The sequence below is a fragment of the Salvelinus alpinus genome, chromosome 5, assembly GCF_045679555.1.
Source record: "Salvelinus alpinus chromosome 5, SLU_Salpinus.1, whole genome shotgun sequence".
NCBI classification, from domain to species: domain Eukaryota; kingdom Metazoa; phylum Chordata; class Actinopteri; order Salmoniformes; family Salmonidae; genus Salvelinus; species Salvelinus alpinus.
Genome location: NC_092090.1, coordinates 70,610,646 through 70,624,999, shown reverse-complemented (window position 1 = coordinate 70,624,999; position 14,354 = coordinate 70,610,646). Strand labels below are relative to the sequence as shown.

Genomic DNA, 14,354 nt, shown 5'->3' with positions numbered 1-14,354 from the left:
TATTGACCAACTATCACGAACGGAATCTATATGAACCTAGAACAATGTGACTAAAACGGAAGTGAGAAATAAATAAAATAAGAAAAGACGATTAATATTATAAATGAAATGTGTCATTGTCACAGTATCTTCTTTGTCGTACTAACTGTTTATAACGCTTCATAGTGATTTATTACACAGTATCTACATCTTACCTGCTTTGAGTCACGCTCTAGTGACTCAAAGGTTAAATAGTGGCTTTTGTCTGTGCAATGAGTGGTTCAGCAGCTGCCTGTAGCAAGTAACGCCATCACGGTAAAAACAGTGGGAGGAGAGAGGGGGAGAGAAAGAGAGAGACGGGGAAGACTGGGACACACGTACTGTCCCCACGGTCTTTTAAAGTAGATTTCTACAAGAGAACGTCCGGAACTGGAAAAGTGGGCTACATTTTGAAAGGGTATTTTTGACCACCGTAACAAGATGTGTACCCCGCGCTGTATAGGGCAGGTGAGTAATAATAAGCAAGTGTGTTCACTGATGTCGGAATATTAGTTGGCACGTTTATGTAAAAATCTCCGGCACCAGCTAATGTTATAGCTAGCTATCCCTGTTTTGCTAATCATTTAAACTCCAGCATAATGTGTAGTTTACATTTGATGGACAGTGTCGACATGTAGTGGTTTTTGTTTTATTCTTAATTTCAATGTGTATTGAAGGTTGAAATTAATTTCTGTATTTTATTAAACGTGTATGTGTGTGTGTGTGTATGTGTCTTCCAATGGTTGGCTATAAGCTAATGTAGCTAGCTATTCCTTGCTGATGATCATCGAAGATAATCTAGCCAGACAGCTTCCAAAAAAGTAACGTTAGCGCACAATGCATCTACAAAGCTGTTGTGATTTGTATCAGAAGCGAGTCTGTAACATTTGTGTAAACATTTGTGTAAAATGTTGCTGGTGTTAGCAATGTCAGTTCGACTGTAAACAATGTACTATAATATCGTTGCACAGTTTATCATCCGGTGACACAATTTTGGGTTCAGTGCCTAAATTTGCCGCTCAGGCTACCTCTACAAACATAGTCTAGCCTTTGTGTTCAGGTTGGTCCAATTCGTTTTTTGAATTGATCTCACAGTTTTCCAGTGACGTAATGCTGTGTGGTTCTGATGGTTTTGGCAGATCTTGTCTCTTCTTTCCCAGTTTAACGATATGTGTCCGCTTGACTAGCAGTACTGAGTTTAATCCAATATACAATGCGATCTTCGTATTCTGATAGCAGAAGTCGCGTCTAAGTGTCAAGTGTAGACATGACCCTTGGGACGTCCCTACCCCAAATCCTAACCTTAACCCCTAACCTTAACCATAACCCGTACCTAACCTTAACCCTAAATGTAACCCTTACCTTAACCACCATATGAGTTAAAGTTAGGGTTGGGATATAGGGTAGAGATGTCTCAAGAATTGTGTCTACACTTGACACATACATGCAACTTCTGCTATCAGAATAAAATTCGACATTCCATTTAGGATCTTAAAATACTTGAATCAGTTATAGAACCCATTGCCCTTTATGGTTGTGAGGTCTGGGGTCCGCTCACAATACAAGAATTCACAAAATGGGACAAACACCAAATTGAGACTGGATGCAGAATTCTGCAAAAATATCCTTTGTACAATGTAAAACACCAAGTAATGCATGCAGAGCAGAATTAGGCCGATACCCGCTAATTCTGAAAATTCTGAAAAGAGACGTTTAAATTCTACAACCAGCTAAAAGGAAGCGATTCCCAAACCTTCCATAACAAAGCCATTACATACAGAGAAATTAACCTGGAGAAGAGCCCCATAAGCAAGCTGGTCTTGGGGCTCTGTTAAAAAACAAACAGATCCAGCCCCAGGACAGCAACACTTAGACCCAACCAAATAATGAGAAAGCAAAAAGAGAATTACTTGACACATTGGAAAGAATTTACAAAACAACTGAGCAAACTAGAATGCTATTTGGCCCTAAACAGAGAGTACACAGTGGCAGAATACCTGACCACTGTGACTGACCCAAAATTAAGGAAATCGTTGACTATGTACAGACTCAGTGAGCATAGCCTTGCTATTGAGAAAGGCCGCCAAAGGCAGACCTGGCATGCAAAAGAAGACAGGCTATGTGCACACTGCCCACAAAATGAGATGGAAACTGAGCTGCACTTCCTAACCTCCTGCCAAATGTATGACCATATTAGAGACACATAGTTCCCTCAGATTACACAGACCCACAAAGAATTTGAAACAAATCCAATTTTGATAAACTCCCATATCTATTTGGTGAAATACCACAGTGTGCAATCACAGCAGCAATATTTTTGACCTGTTGCCACAAGAGAAGGTCAACCAGTGAAGTACAAACACCATTGTAAATACAACAATATATTTATGTTTATTTTTTTTCCCTTTTGTACTGTAACTATTTGCACATCATTACAACACTGTATATTGACATAATATGACATTTTAAATGGCTTTATTCCTTAGGAACTTTCGTAAGTGTAATGTTTACTGTTTATTTTCTATTGCTTATTTCACTTTTGATTATGATCTATTTCACTTTCTTTGGCAATGTAAACATATGTTTCCCATGCCAATAAAGCCCCTTAAATTGAAATAGAAAATTGAATTGTGTTCAGATCTGGCTGACCCCTTCAGGAGGTGGTCAGGGATGCATTGTGTGCGGATTTCTCCTCAGTCTGGACGCAATCAGGCTACTGAAAGCACATACAGTGGGGGACGTCATCCTCACTTCGCCAACAAGTCGACATAAAATATGTGTTTTGGGAGCGAGAGGCACCTTTTTTCATTAAACATTGGAGGAAATGCGTTCCTAGCCTGTGAGGAACATGTTTGCTGGCTTCATAAATGCTAGCCAGCTAGCTTATTAGGATTTTTTTTTTTTTTGGCTAGAGTTATGCTAACCTTTTTGCAATCCCTTTAGTTGGCTAGTTACAGAGGCTAGCTGGCTAGTTAGCTACAGCAGTTGGCTACTGCCATCAAGTTGTTGTTGTGTTAATATCAGATTTATACTCGCATACTGGCATTTAAATAAAGTGCGGGAAAAGGGAATCCGGACACTCCATGATCAGAATACAAAAGCTGCATGAGCTGTCAAGTCTAGACACGATACCCTTGGTTAAGGGCTTGTACCTAAGCATTTCACGGTAAAGTCTACACTTGTTGTTTTCGGCGCATGTGGCAAATAAAGTTTGATTTGATTATCCTAGGTGTAGACGCATGACGTGATCAGGACTCCATGATCAGAATACAAAAGCTGCATGAACTGTCAAGTCTAGAGACGGCTACTTGGGGATGATATGGCCAAGCCATTAGGTGACGAGCAGAGCTTCTATGGCTGAAAAGACTACGGGGTAGTTTACTCATAGGTTTCTAGTGTCAAACCAACCAATCAAAAGTCCACTAACACATAGTTAAACATGACTTCATGTTGAGATATTTGAGGAAAATATATCATCCAAGCAGGGATACAGAAAACTTCTATGTCCCATGGTATAGACCTAGTTCTTGGCATTGTTCCATTAAGGAGGAGTGGATCAGGGGCCAGGGCTGGTCCTAACTGCCTGCTAGTCTAACCACACGGAATAGTTTCTCCTCCAGATGAATTTAATTACAGGGACACATCCCTTATCCAGTGCAGTCAGGGCCATCCCTTCAGCCCATTCAATGAAGAAAGGAAACAAAGGAAATGAGGGGTGGTGTGTGTGTGGCCGAGATTTGCAGGAAATTAAGCACAAACACTTTAGTCAAAATTGTCCTGCTGTACAGGCCATATGCTAATCCGGTCACAGACCCCTATTAGCTTTGTCCCTGTCAACGTGTGTGTGTATTTGTGTTTGTTTTGACTGTGTGTGTATACGTTTGTGTGTCTGTCTTACTTGTGTGTGTGTGTGTGTGGGCTGCGGGTGGTCTGTTCATTTCCTCCTTGGTTGAATGTGGGGGGGCTGGCTGTTTGGATTAGATTAGTATTGCAGAGAAACGGGTCAGAGCTTGACAGAATAGGGACAGAAACGGTGGTGTAGATGGACGCGGAGAGAAGTAGTCTGGGACAGGAGAGTCTGGACCAGGGAGGTGTCTCTGATAGGTGCAGCAGTAACTCTGACCTACGTTGGAAACATAACGTTATGGTGACAAACACAGCAGTGAGAGGTAGGGACACACTGTAGTCACACACTGACTCGGCATACACCTGCCCTGCAGTACTAGTCTGTCAGACACACACACCTGCAGTTGACTAACATAAACATCCAGTCATCTGTCACAACATCTGTCACTTCGGGCCTGCCACACGGCCCCACTCTGCATTCAGACACGGATCCCAGGCCTGCTGGGTAGTTTAGCCCATAATAGTAGAGGTCAGGCCTTGGGCAAGGAGATCTGACCCTGGATCAGTGACAGAAGGTTTCCTTCTGAACCAACGTGGCTAAGTAAACAAAGCCATAGTGTGGATATGCATAGTCAGTCTCATAGACTGTCTTCATGTTTTGGAAACAACACGTATAGTGATTATGATGAGGTGTCCTTTCATAACCCCTCTGTCTGTGAGCACAGACGAATACAGTAGGAGGAGGGGAGACTTGAGCTGAGGCCTCGATCAAAACCCAGGCTACTGTGGTCTTTGATTGGCTTGGCCTGTACCAGGTGTAGCCATTAGAAGACTAGAGTCTGGCTTTGGCTACGATGAGAGCGTAGAGTTGTGGTTGGGAGTAGGACTATGTCTGGAGCTAGTTGCTCTGCTCTAGTTTAGTGTGTGTTTATGTTTGGATGTTTATTTAGCATGTACCCGGATGTGCTGAGGGTCCGCATGTAGAGAGGGTAGTATGATGAAACCCAGTGAAATGCCCGTCTGCTTGATGGTAATGGATGAGAAAGAGAGAGAGGGAGAAAGAGAGATGTAGGCACCTGAGCTGAGCCATAAGGGAGACTAGGCATCTACCACCCCACTATCAGATTAGGGGGGGGGGGGGGGGGGCAATCTAGCAGATTTTTTTTGTCGCCCCACTTTGGTTCTGAAATCACCATCACCCACTAATTAACTTGTCATTTTTGCAGATTAAGTATTTGAGCTAGTAATTTATCAATATTTATCGCCAAGGTATATAGAACAATTTTGGATTTCACCCCCATCTCAAAATCGAATGGTCTTCTCCTCTCGCTTCTGCCATCCAGTAAGCCTCGCTAAAAGTGACCATATACAGCACACTGATTGTTTAAAGCAAAACGACCAAAACTATTGCTGATGGTGAACCTGAACAATCTAAATCAAATCTATTGTAAGCCCCGTTCAGCAGGTGTACCCAGAGGAGAGTTGTCTCCGGTAGCTTACTTTTTCCCCCGTTAAACACCATTTTCAACAGCGCATAGATATCAATAACCTAGCAAGTTACATAGTTTGTCACTCAGCGAATAAAGCATAATATCACACAAACCATTTTAGTATTTGAATGCTGAAGATGCCGCGCAGATGTGCAAGATCAGGAAGAGGTCAAATATGTAAAAAGAAAATTGGCCTGTGCTTCATGTTGAATCCACTCTTCACTGTTGGTAGCCGTGGTAATTGTAAAAGTGAGGCCTGCATATGACTGAAGCTCCCTGACCCAGTCTGCCCGAAGCGGTAGGACTTTCTTCCCATTCAGCTTCTCGCATTTAGATCCAAACAGTGCACGGCCACCACCACCAGTTCTTCTCTTGACGTCAAAGCCCAAATGTATTGCTGCTTTATTCGTTTTTTGATAAATGAAGTGTATACTTTTTTTTATTATCAACTTTTGCATAAATACAGTTTAAATGGAATATCATCAACCTAAGTTGTTCGATTTGTGGAAATATATCGTGCAACCTTCCCTTGCATATCTGTGAATCATTACATCCCTATAACCCGCTGACTCGGCCAGCACTTGACAAGAGACTGCATGGTTGCGTAATGCATAGGCATACATGTGTTTGATAATTGATATCCATCTCAGATGAAAAAAGCTGCTACACATTGAAGTTTGACATGTCACTAGAGGTATTCCATTGTCTATAACACAGTTATTAGCAAGATGCTTTATCTGTGCGGTCGTGTCGGAGGTAAAGGTAAATATGGCTGTGTAGCAGTGTGTTATGACTGGACCACATTCTTCCTCTGTGTACTGTCTGTCTGTCCGCCTGTGCCTCTGTGGGTCTCTTTTCTTCAGTTTGTTTCTGTCATGGATGCCTCTTGGGTTGCTCAACATTCCCTTTGTCCCTTTCTCTCTCTCTTTCTCTCTCTTTCTCTCTTCCTTTATACGCCTGTCTTTGTTTAGCGTAACCAGGGGCTGTATTTACCCCGTTAAGGAGTTGGTAAACCTGTGTGTGTGTTTGTGTGTCTGTGTCAGTGTATAGGAAACAGTTCAGTGATACATTTCTCCACTGTGCATGCAGCTGCCTAGCTATAGAGAAAATAGAGCTGCTGTCAGTCAGGGGAGAAAGCGGCACAGGTCAACTCTACTCTATACTACCCCTAGCCCTGGCTCCTAACTCTGTTGGTGTGTGTGTGTGTGTGTGTGTGTGTGTGTGTGTGTGTGTGTGTGTGTGTGTGTGTGTGTGTGTGTGTGTGTGTGTGTGTGTGTGTGTGTGTGTGTGTGTGTGTGTGTGTGTGTGTGTGTGTGTGTGTAGGCAGGCGTGTGTTTGTGTGTGTGTGCATCAGCCTTCTGTCTTTGTCTTCCTGGGTTTCTGTATGTGGTCACATCCTCTCTCGTTCTGTCTGCAGACACAAAGCGAGGGAGGGAGAGGGTCTTAGCCATGGGAAGTAGTTTGAGGGTGGGGGTGCTGGCTGGCTTGATGTAACCCTAGCATGACTTTACATGTAACTGTTGTGTTCAGAAGGTGTGTGTGGGTTTGTGCGTGGACGTGTGTATTCATGCGTGTGTGGGTCTGTGTGCATCTGTGTGTGAGAACAACAGGGCAGGGTCTCTAGTTTACCGACCCTTTCAGGGAAGGGGCTATCCCCTTCCACCCCTAACCCCTGGGACAGCTGAAGGATGGGAGGGAGGGAGAGTATACCAGAAAGATTTAGAGGGAGAGAGAGAGTTGTCATTGTCCCTAGGGTCCAGCGATGGTTGTGTCACAGTGGGGGTTGGTGTGGAGTCCGTGGAAGGGGAGGGTGGTTGTGTAGGCTTTTTGTAGAAGCTAATTGTAGAACTGGTAGCCTTGCCATGTAACCCTTTGTGGGTGTAGTGTGTGAGTGTGTGGAGGGGGGTATGAGGGTGGTGTGGTTGGGATGAGGGCTCGATGGCTACAGATTGAGGGGTAATAGTTTGGCAGGCTGGGTGCTAATATTGTCTGAACAGGGGCTTCCAAACACGCAGGCAGACCACCTGAGGGAGGGTAGGGTCAGAGTTGGTTGTCATGGCATCGCCATTGTCTCTGTGTGCTGTGGAATGCCTCGGTACGGTAGCTAGCTATTCAGTCAGCCCCACTTAGCTCCTCTAGCCCCCTCATTGTGTGTTCGTCCCACTGTGTTAGTGTTAGAGCGCACCCATACACTGGCTCTATTAGATTAGCTAAACGGCTAAATACACACTCAACCCTTTTTCTACTCCGCTTCTTGAGTCTGTGTTGCCTAATTAATTATTCTCAAAGAGAGGAAATAATCCCATTTAGTCCTGTGTAGTTTAGTAGAGGATATACGCCCAAAATCAACTCCCTACCTCTACCCCATATCCTGCACACTACCTCGAGCCCCCACTCGTTGACACTTCCCGTAATACCCCATACACTGGCAGCGCTGAAAGAATTTGGTCACGTACACAGTTTAGCAGATGTTATAGCGGGTGCAGCGAAATGCTTGTGTTACTTGCTGCTAACAATGCAGTACAATGTCAAACAGGTACATACATAATCCATTAAAAAATAGAAAGAACAACAAGAAAGAACGAATCCAATTAACAGTCCAAATAGCACAGTAACAGTAATCCAAATGCAATCTTTACGTATCTACACCGGATGAATTTGCATAAGATATACTAGGAATGATATGTACAGCAGTAGATATATTAGAGTGAGCTACACAATACTGTACATATAAAGTGGGTCAACAGTATGTCAACTTTAAAGTGACCATTGACTGTTAGGGTTGCACATTTTGGGGAATATTCACAGGTGGAAACTTTCCGTGGGAATTAACAGAAATATATGCAAATTAATATTACTACTATCTAAATGTAGATATTTTTTGCATTGGATATATTTACCATATCATATGGAGACAAATATAAACCTTTTACCTTATCATAAGTAGACATAATTGCAAATGATTAAATTCTTCCAATAGAAAAATAAAAATAATAATTTAGTTACGAATTGAACTTTAATTAAATGAGTTGATTCTTCACATGGGGTGATTTCACTGAACAACAAAAGAAAGGGAATATTGAATGATCTCCAATGATCCATCGCATCTCCCAAAAACGTTTTCAACATACATCTGTAAAATGATAGTCTAGAAACTAAAGCTTTGGTTGTCTTCCTCTCAGGCTTCCATGTCTTCTCCCTGGACCTCCTCAATGTCCACCTCTTGAACATCAGACTCTGAGGCCTCATCTTCACTGTCACTTTCCAACCCTGTTGAGGATGGCCTGTTGTCAGACTCAAAAAGCCTAAAATTTGCCCGGATTGCCACCAATTTTTCAACCCTTGTATTGGTCAACCTGTTGCGTGCTTTGGTGTGTGTTTTCCCAAACAAGGACCAGTCGCGCTCTGAGGCATCTGATGTTGGTGGGATTTGGAGGAGGATGGAGGCAACAGGGGAAAGAGCCTCAGATCCACAAAGTCCCTTCCACCAGGTGGCTGATGAGATATGTTGGGATGACTGCCATATTGCATCTCCATCCCAAAGCCTTTGCTTGGAAGTGTACTTCGCCAGACTGCCAAGAACCTTGCCCTCATCCAGGCCAAGGTGGCGAGACACGGTAGTGATGACACCTTAGGCCTTGTTGATCTCTGCACCAGACAGGATGCTCTTGCCAGCATGCTTGGGGTCCAACATGTACGCTGCGGTGTGTATGGGCTTCAGGCAGAAGTCTTAACGCTTTTTGATGTATTTCAGAATTGCAGTTTACTCTGCTTGGAGAAACAGTGAAGTGGGCAGGGCAGTATGGATTTATTCTCTTACATCTGCAAGCAGAGTCTGAACATCAGACAGAATGGCATTGTCTCCCTCAATCAGTGCAATGGCTACTGCTATAGGTTTCAGGAGTTTCAGGCTGCTTACCACTCTCTCCCAAAATACATCATCCAGGAGGATCCTCTTGACGGGGCTGTTCATATCGGCAGACTGTGATATGGCCATTTCTTGGAGAGACTCTTTCCCCTCCAGGAGACTGTCAAATAATGATGACAACACCACCTCAATGGGTGTTGCTGGGCAGATTCAATGTGGTGCTCTTATTCTTCTCACTTTGCTTGGTGAGGTAGGTTGCTGCTATAACTTGATGACCCTTCACATACCTAAACATTTCTTTGGCTCTCTTGTAGAGTGTATCCATTGTTTTCAGTGCCATGATGTCCTTGAAGAGCAGATTCAATGCATGAGCAGCACAGCCAATGGGTGTGATGTGAGGGTAGGACTCTTCCACTTTAGACCAAGCAGCCTTCATGTTCACAGCATTGTCTGTCACCAGTGCAAAAACCTTCTGTGGGCCAAGGTCATTGATGACTGCCTTCAGCTCATCTGCAATGTAGAGACCGGTGTGTCTGTTGTCCCTTGTGTCTGTGCTCTTGTAGAATACTGGTTGAGGGGTGGAGATGATGTAGTTAATCATTCCTTGCCCACGAACATTCGACCACCCATCAGAGATGATTGCAATACAGTCTGCTTTCGCTATGATTTGCTTGCCATTCACTTGAATTCTGTTGGACTCTGTATCCAGCAAATGAGTAGATAAAGCATGTCTGCTTGGAGGGGTGTATGCTGGGTGAAGAACATTCAGAAATCTCTTCCAATACACATTGCCTGTGAGCATCAGAGGTGAACCAGTTGCATATACAGCTCGAGCAAGACATTCATCAGCATTTCTCTTACTACGTTCCTCCATTGAGTCAAAAGAACTTCAGATTCCAGGAGGACCATGAGCTGTTGCTATCGATAAGGTGTCTGATTCATCATTTTCACCTTGAATAGAAGTAAAGGAACTTTTGTCAGAGGTTGCTTGTTGTGAGCGCAGAGGGAACTTTATGCACTTGGCCAGATGATTCTGCAACTTTGTTTGCATTCTTCACAAATGATCTGGCACAGTATTTGCAAATGTACACAGCTTTTCCTTCTACATTAGCTGCAGTGAAATTTCCACACACATCAGATAGTGCCCGTGGCATTTTCCTGTAAAGACTAGAAAGCAATGAGTAAAAAAAAAATAAAAAAATCCATGTACAGATAAATAGTTAAACAGTTAGATTAAACAACTCCTTTGTAAGATAAATGTTTTAAAATGAAACGTGTATGGACGTGAATTAACACTCCTCAGTTAGCAGGCTCAAGCAAGCTAAAACCCACATGGTAGCAAAAACTAACTAGCAGAAGTTCGTTTTTGAGAGGTTATTTTCCTGGCACCACTCCGCGAGTGCTCTCTTCGCTGTTGGTAATCAGGCGTACATACCACTGTTGTATTGTCGGCAAATTTGAAGATTGAGTTGGAGACGTGCGTGGCAATGCAGTCATGGGTGAATAGGGTGTACAGGAGGGGGCTGATTCTCCTACCCATCAAACCCGCGCTGTTGAAACTGAAGCCACCAATCACCGCACAGAGATGGGCCTGTTCTGTCTAACAGCTCTCATAAGCAGAGGCCTTGTCTTCTTTTCTGAAGGAGGGAGCTGGATAATTATAAACCATACTCACATACTCTCGTTTATTCCTCTAGTTAGAGCCCCACCCTCTTGCTGTTCCGTTCTCTAGCCTAAAGATTTCCAATAAATCCTACAGAACACACACAGCTGTGGTGAGGAAGTTAGGGTGGGTTTGCACTGAGCTTCAGTACTGGGGGACAAAAACAGTGTGCACAAGATCCTTTTCTGATCCCATGCCTGTCTTTTCCTCTCATGTCTCTCTTACATGATACGTTCTTATAGCTAAACAGGCGGGATTTAGACCTACAGAGGCCTACAGAGTTTGTGACATAGTCTGTTATATGGGAGTAAACTAGCCTACCATCTGAGATGCCTCTGTCTGTTGCATAATCTGTTTGTAATACCAAAGGGACACAAGCCAGTCTATCTAACCCTACGCAGTAAAACGCATGTGTTTGTAACGGTCTGATGTGTTTTGTTCCAGTGCTAATGACCTACTGGTTGATGCTTATTTATAAAACCCTCTTAGGCCTCACTCCACCCTATCTGAGATATCTACTGTAGCAATGTCTGATTTTCAAGGTAGGCTATTCCATGATGACTGAATTGCACATTGCAAATATTCAACCAGGCCTGGCATTATGGGCGGGCCTTAGGGGCCTTGGCCCGCCTTACAGTACCTCCTTGCCTTTCCAAATAAAATATTGGTCATTTATTTGACAGAGGTGCGCCCGACAGAAAAACGCATCAATCTCAGCGCCTGTCTGTCTCAGTATGTGTAGACCATGTATCTGATGCTGTCTGGACCAAAAGAGTATGGCTTGTCATGCTATTTCTGGCCAGACAGCATCAGATACATTGGGCGCTGTTTTCGCTCATTTGGATGCTTTCTCCTGTGATATAGTTTCAGCAGAGAGGAAGAGGCGAAGCGAGAGGGCTCACTTTCCCCAACATCTGTCCAATGTAAGCCCAACGTGTTTCTATGGGAACAATTTGCAGACCTAATCTTGTCGCCTGCCTTCCCGCCTTTAGGACAAAGACTGCCATTGTTAGGGCGGAGACATGACGATCTCATCATTATATATAGATCCAGGGGCGCAACTTTCACTGTGGACGGGGGGGACATGCCCCCCCCCCCCCCACCACATTCTGAAATTGCATTTTATAATTGGAATGTGAATCAAAACGATGCAACGGTGTGCTTTAGGACCATGGGGACGTCTCCAAGCGATCCGGTAGGCTGTTTGGAGTGTAAAATAATAATAATAAAAAAACAAAAACAATGCCCCCCCACCAAAGTTGCGCCCCTGTACAGCTCTCTGGATTCAGCCTCTTGTGAATTGGAAAGGAAAGTTGGCGGGTGCACAGTGCACCGTTAGGAAGGTCGATTGCCCTAAAGCAAATTGATGTTTCATCAAAATTATATAATTACTCCTATCTAAATAATATCATTCACAATACTTCACCAGGGAGCATGACTTCGCCACAGAGGATCATTAGCTTCATAAAAAAAATTGCTGTGGATTGTTTCAAATCACCAGTGTGTTTGGGAAGCCTGCAGTTTGGCTAGTGACAGTAGGTCTAGCTGATTGAGTTGCTGCTGTCAGTGAAAAGCCTCTAAAATATGTGTGAAGATAATGTGTCTTGAGTATAATTTAAAATGTTGCATCAAGAAGAAGGGAAGGGGGGTTTGGCAAAGATATGGGGCATCTCTCTCGACATAGCAAGCAAACAGCTTCTGGAATCCATCTGTTTTTTAATCAATTATATAGCCTAGATTAAAAATGACATTATTACAATATATTCTTTCACCGGCCCAAGCTGCACGCTGACAGGGATGATAGACTGGGCCAAATCCTCCCTATATGTGGATCCCTTACACACACAAACAGGAGCATCCTTGTGCCTTTGTTGCCTTTTCAGAAAGTTGGTTTAATTTTGGTTAATTGCACATTACCAGCTGAATAAATCAGGTATAAAAAATAAAAAAAACGGGTAAAATAAAATTCACTGGGACCCTTGAACCAATTAAAAATGTGTGTCGCACTGCCAAGTCAAACAGTCACAAATGCGACTGCAGTATGGAACCCTGTCGTGCTCTGTACTCTACCAGCCAGGGTTCTGCTGAAGCTGCTGCTGCTCTAAACCCTGTTGCCAGCCGGGACTCAGGCTCAACCTCTTGGCTGCATCAAGGGCTTCCCCTAGCTCTCTCTCTCTCTCTCTCTCTCTCTCTCTCTCTCTCTCTCTCTCTCTCTCTCTCTCTCTCTCTCTCTCTCTCTCTCTCTCTCTCTCTCTCTCTCTCTCTCTCTCTGTGCATTTCCCCTCCTTGAGTTGTAAGCAGCAGTTACTGGGTCTGATTCCGTTGTTATAGGGATGGTTTCCCCCGACACAGATGAAGCCTAGTGCTGGACATAAAAAAGTTATCTCACTGGAGAATCTCCTTTGAAAATGCTTTTTAATCCAGGACTAGGTATACTCTGTGTCCGGGATACCGCCCCATAATGTTATTGAGCATGCATAATGACATTCTACTGTATCAGTGCCTCTCCTCTTCTCTCCTGGTGTAGCTGGCGTGCTGCTGTGGCTCGGCAGCCTGCTCCTGTTGCTGTGGATGCTGTCCTAAAATCAAGCAGTCCACATCGACACGCTTCATGTACGCCCTCCTCTTCCTCCTCGTCACCGTCATCTGTGTCGTCATGATGTCACCCACCGTGGAGCAGGAGATGAGGGACCACGTGAGTACGCGGACGATCGCATGTAGACAGTCACACCCGCACGCACACACACACACAGACACTCTGCTCTACGTGCATGCACACACACAAGAAACATGCTCACGCCACCTAAATGTCTGGTCCTGTCTCGTATCCGGCCTTGATGTTGTTTTAGACACAGAGACCCAGTAGAGCTCTAGAATAGTTTTGGAAGCTCTAAACTCCACATAAACCCTGTAATAAAGCCTTCCCTGGAAGAGTGGAGCGGAGCAATGGAAAAGGCTGCTGTGTGTCATTTCCTGTGTGTGTAATTGTACGGTAGTTAGGATGGCCTAGTTTAGTGCAGGCTGCCACGGACGCTAACACAGAGTTGAACTACAGCCTCCCTCAGTGTGCTCTGCCCTGCTGCCAGTTCTCTCCAGACTACAAGAGGAACGTGGCATGTACAGTCAACCCCACAGTTCAGTTACTACACCCTAGCTCAGTTATTCCAAATATATGTCCATGTACTGTAGGCTACATCTATTTATCAGACTGTACTCTACCAAGTTAATGCTTCATTCTTTGTCGGCCCCAGCTCAGTTAGTACAGAGGGCTCCAGTCTGCACATGGGCAGGTCAAGGCCACAGGTGTGTGGCTGCGAGGTGGTTATTATTCACAGAGGGAGGGTAGGGACGAGGGAGCTGAGTGAAAGAGGGAAAGCCACGGTGCTATTCAGCGTTTTCTGTGTGTGTGCTTCTCTTTCTTCAGTATGATGGTGTTCTGTCTTTGCTGTGAGAAAAGCTGCCACTTTAC

At 44.1% G+C, this 14,354-nt stretch overlaps 1 protein-coding gene across 1 annotated transcript in view; it reads left to right on the top strand.

Moving 5' to 3' along the window:
- The first annotated feature begins 283 nt into the window (after window positions 1–283).
- LOC139576659 (serine incorporator 5-like) overlaps window positions 284–14,354 on the top strand; it is a 47,339-nt gene continuing 33,268 nt past the window's right edge. Inside the window, exons 1-2 of the mRNA XM_071402982.1 lie at window positions 284–486; window positions 13,413–13,580. Of these exons, the coding sequence (XP_071259083.1) occupies window positions 460–486; window positions 13,413–13,580 (195 nt within the window). The 5' untranslated portion in view covers window positions 284–459. The remainder of the gene's footprint in view (window positions 487–13,412; window positions 13,581–14,354) is intronic.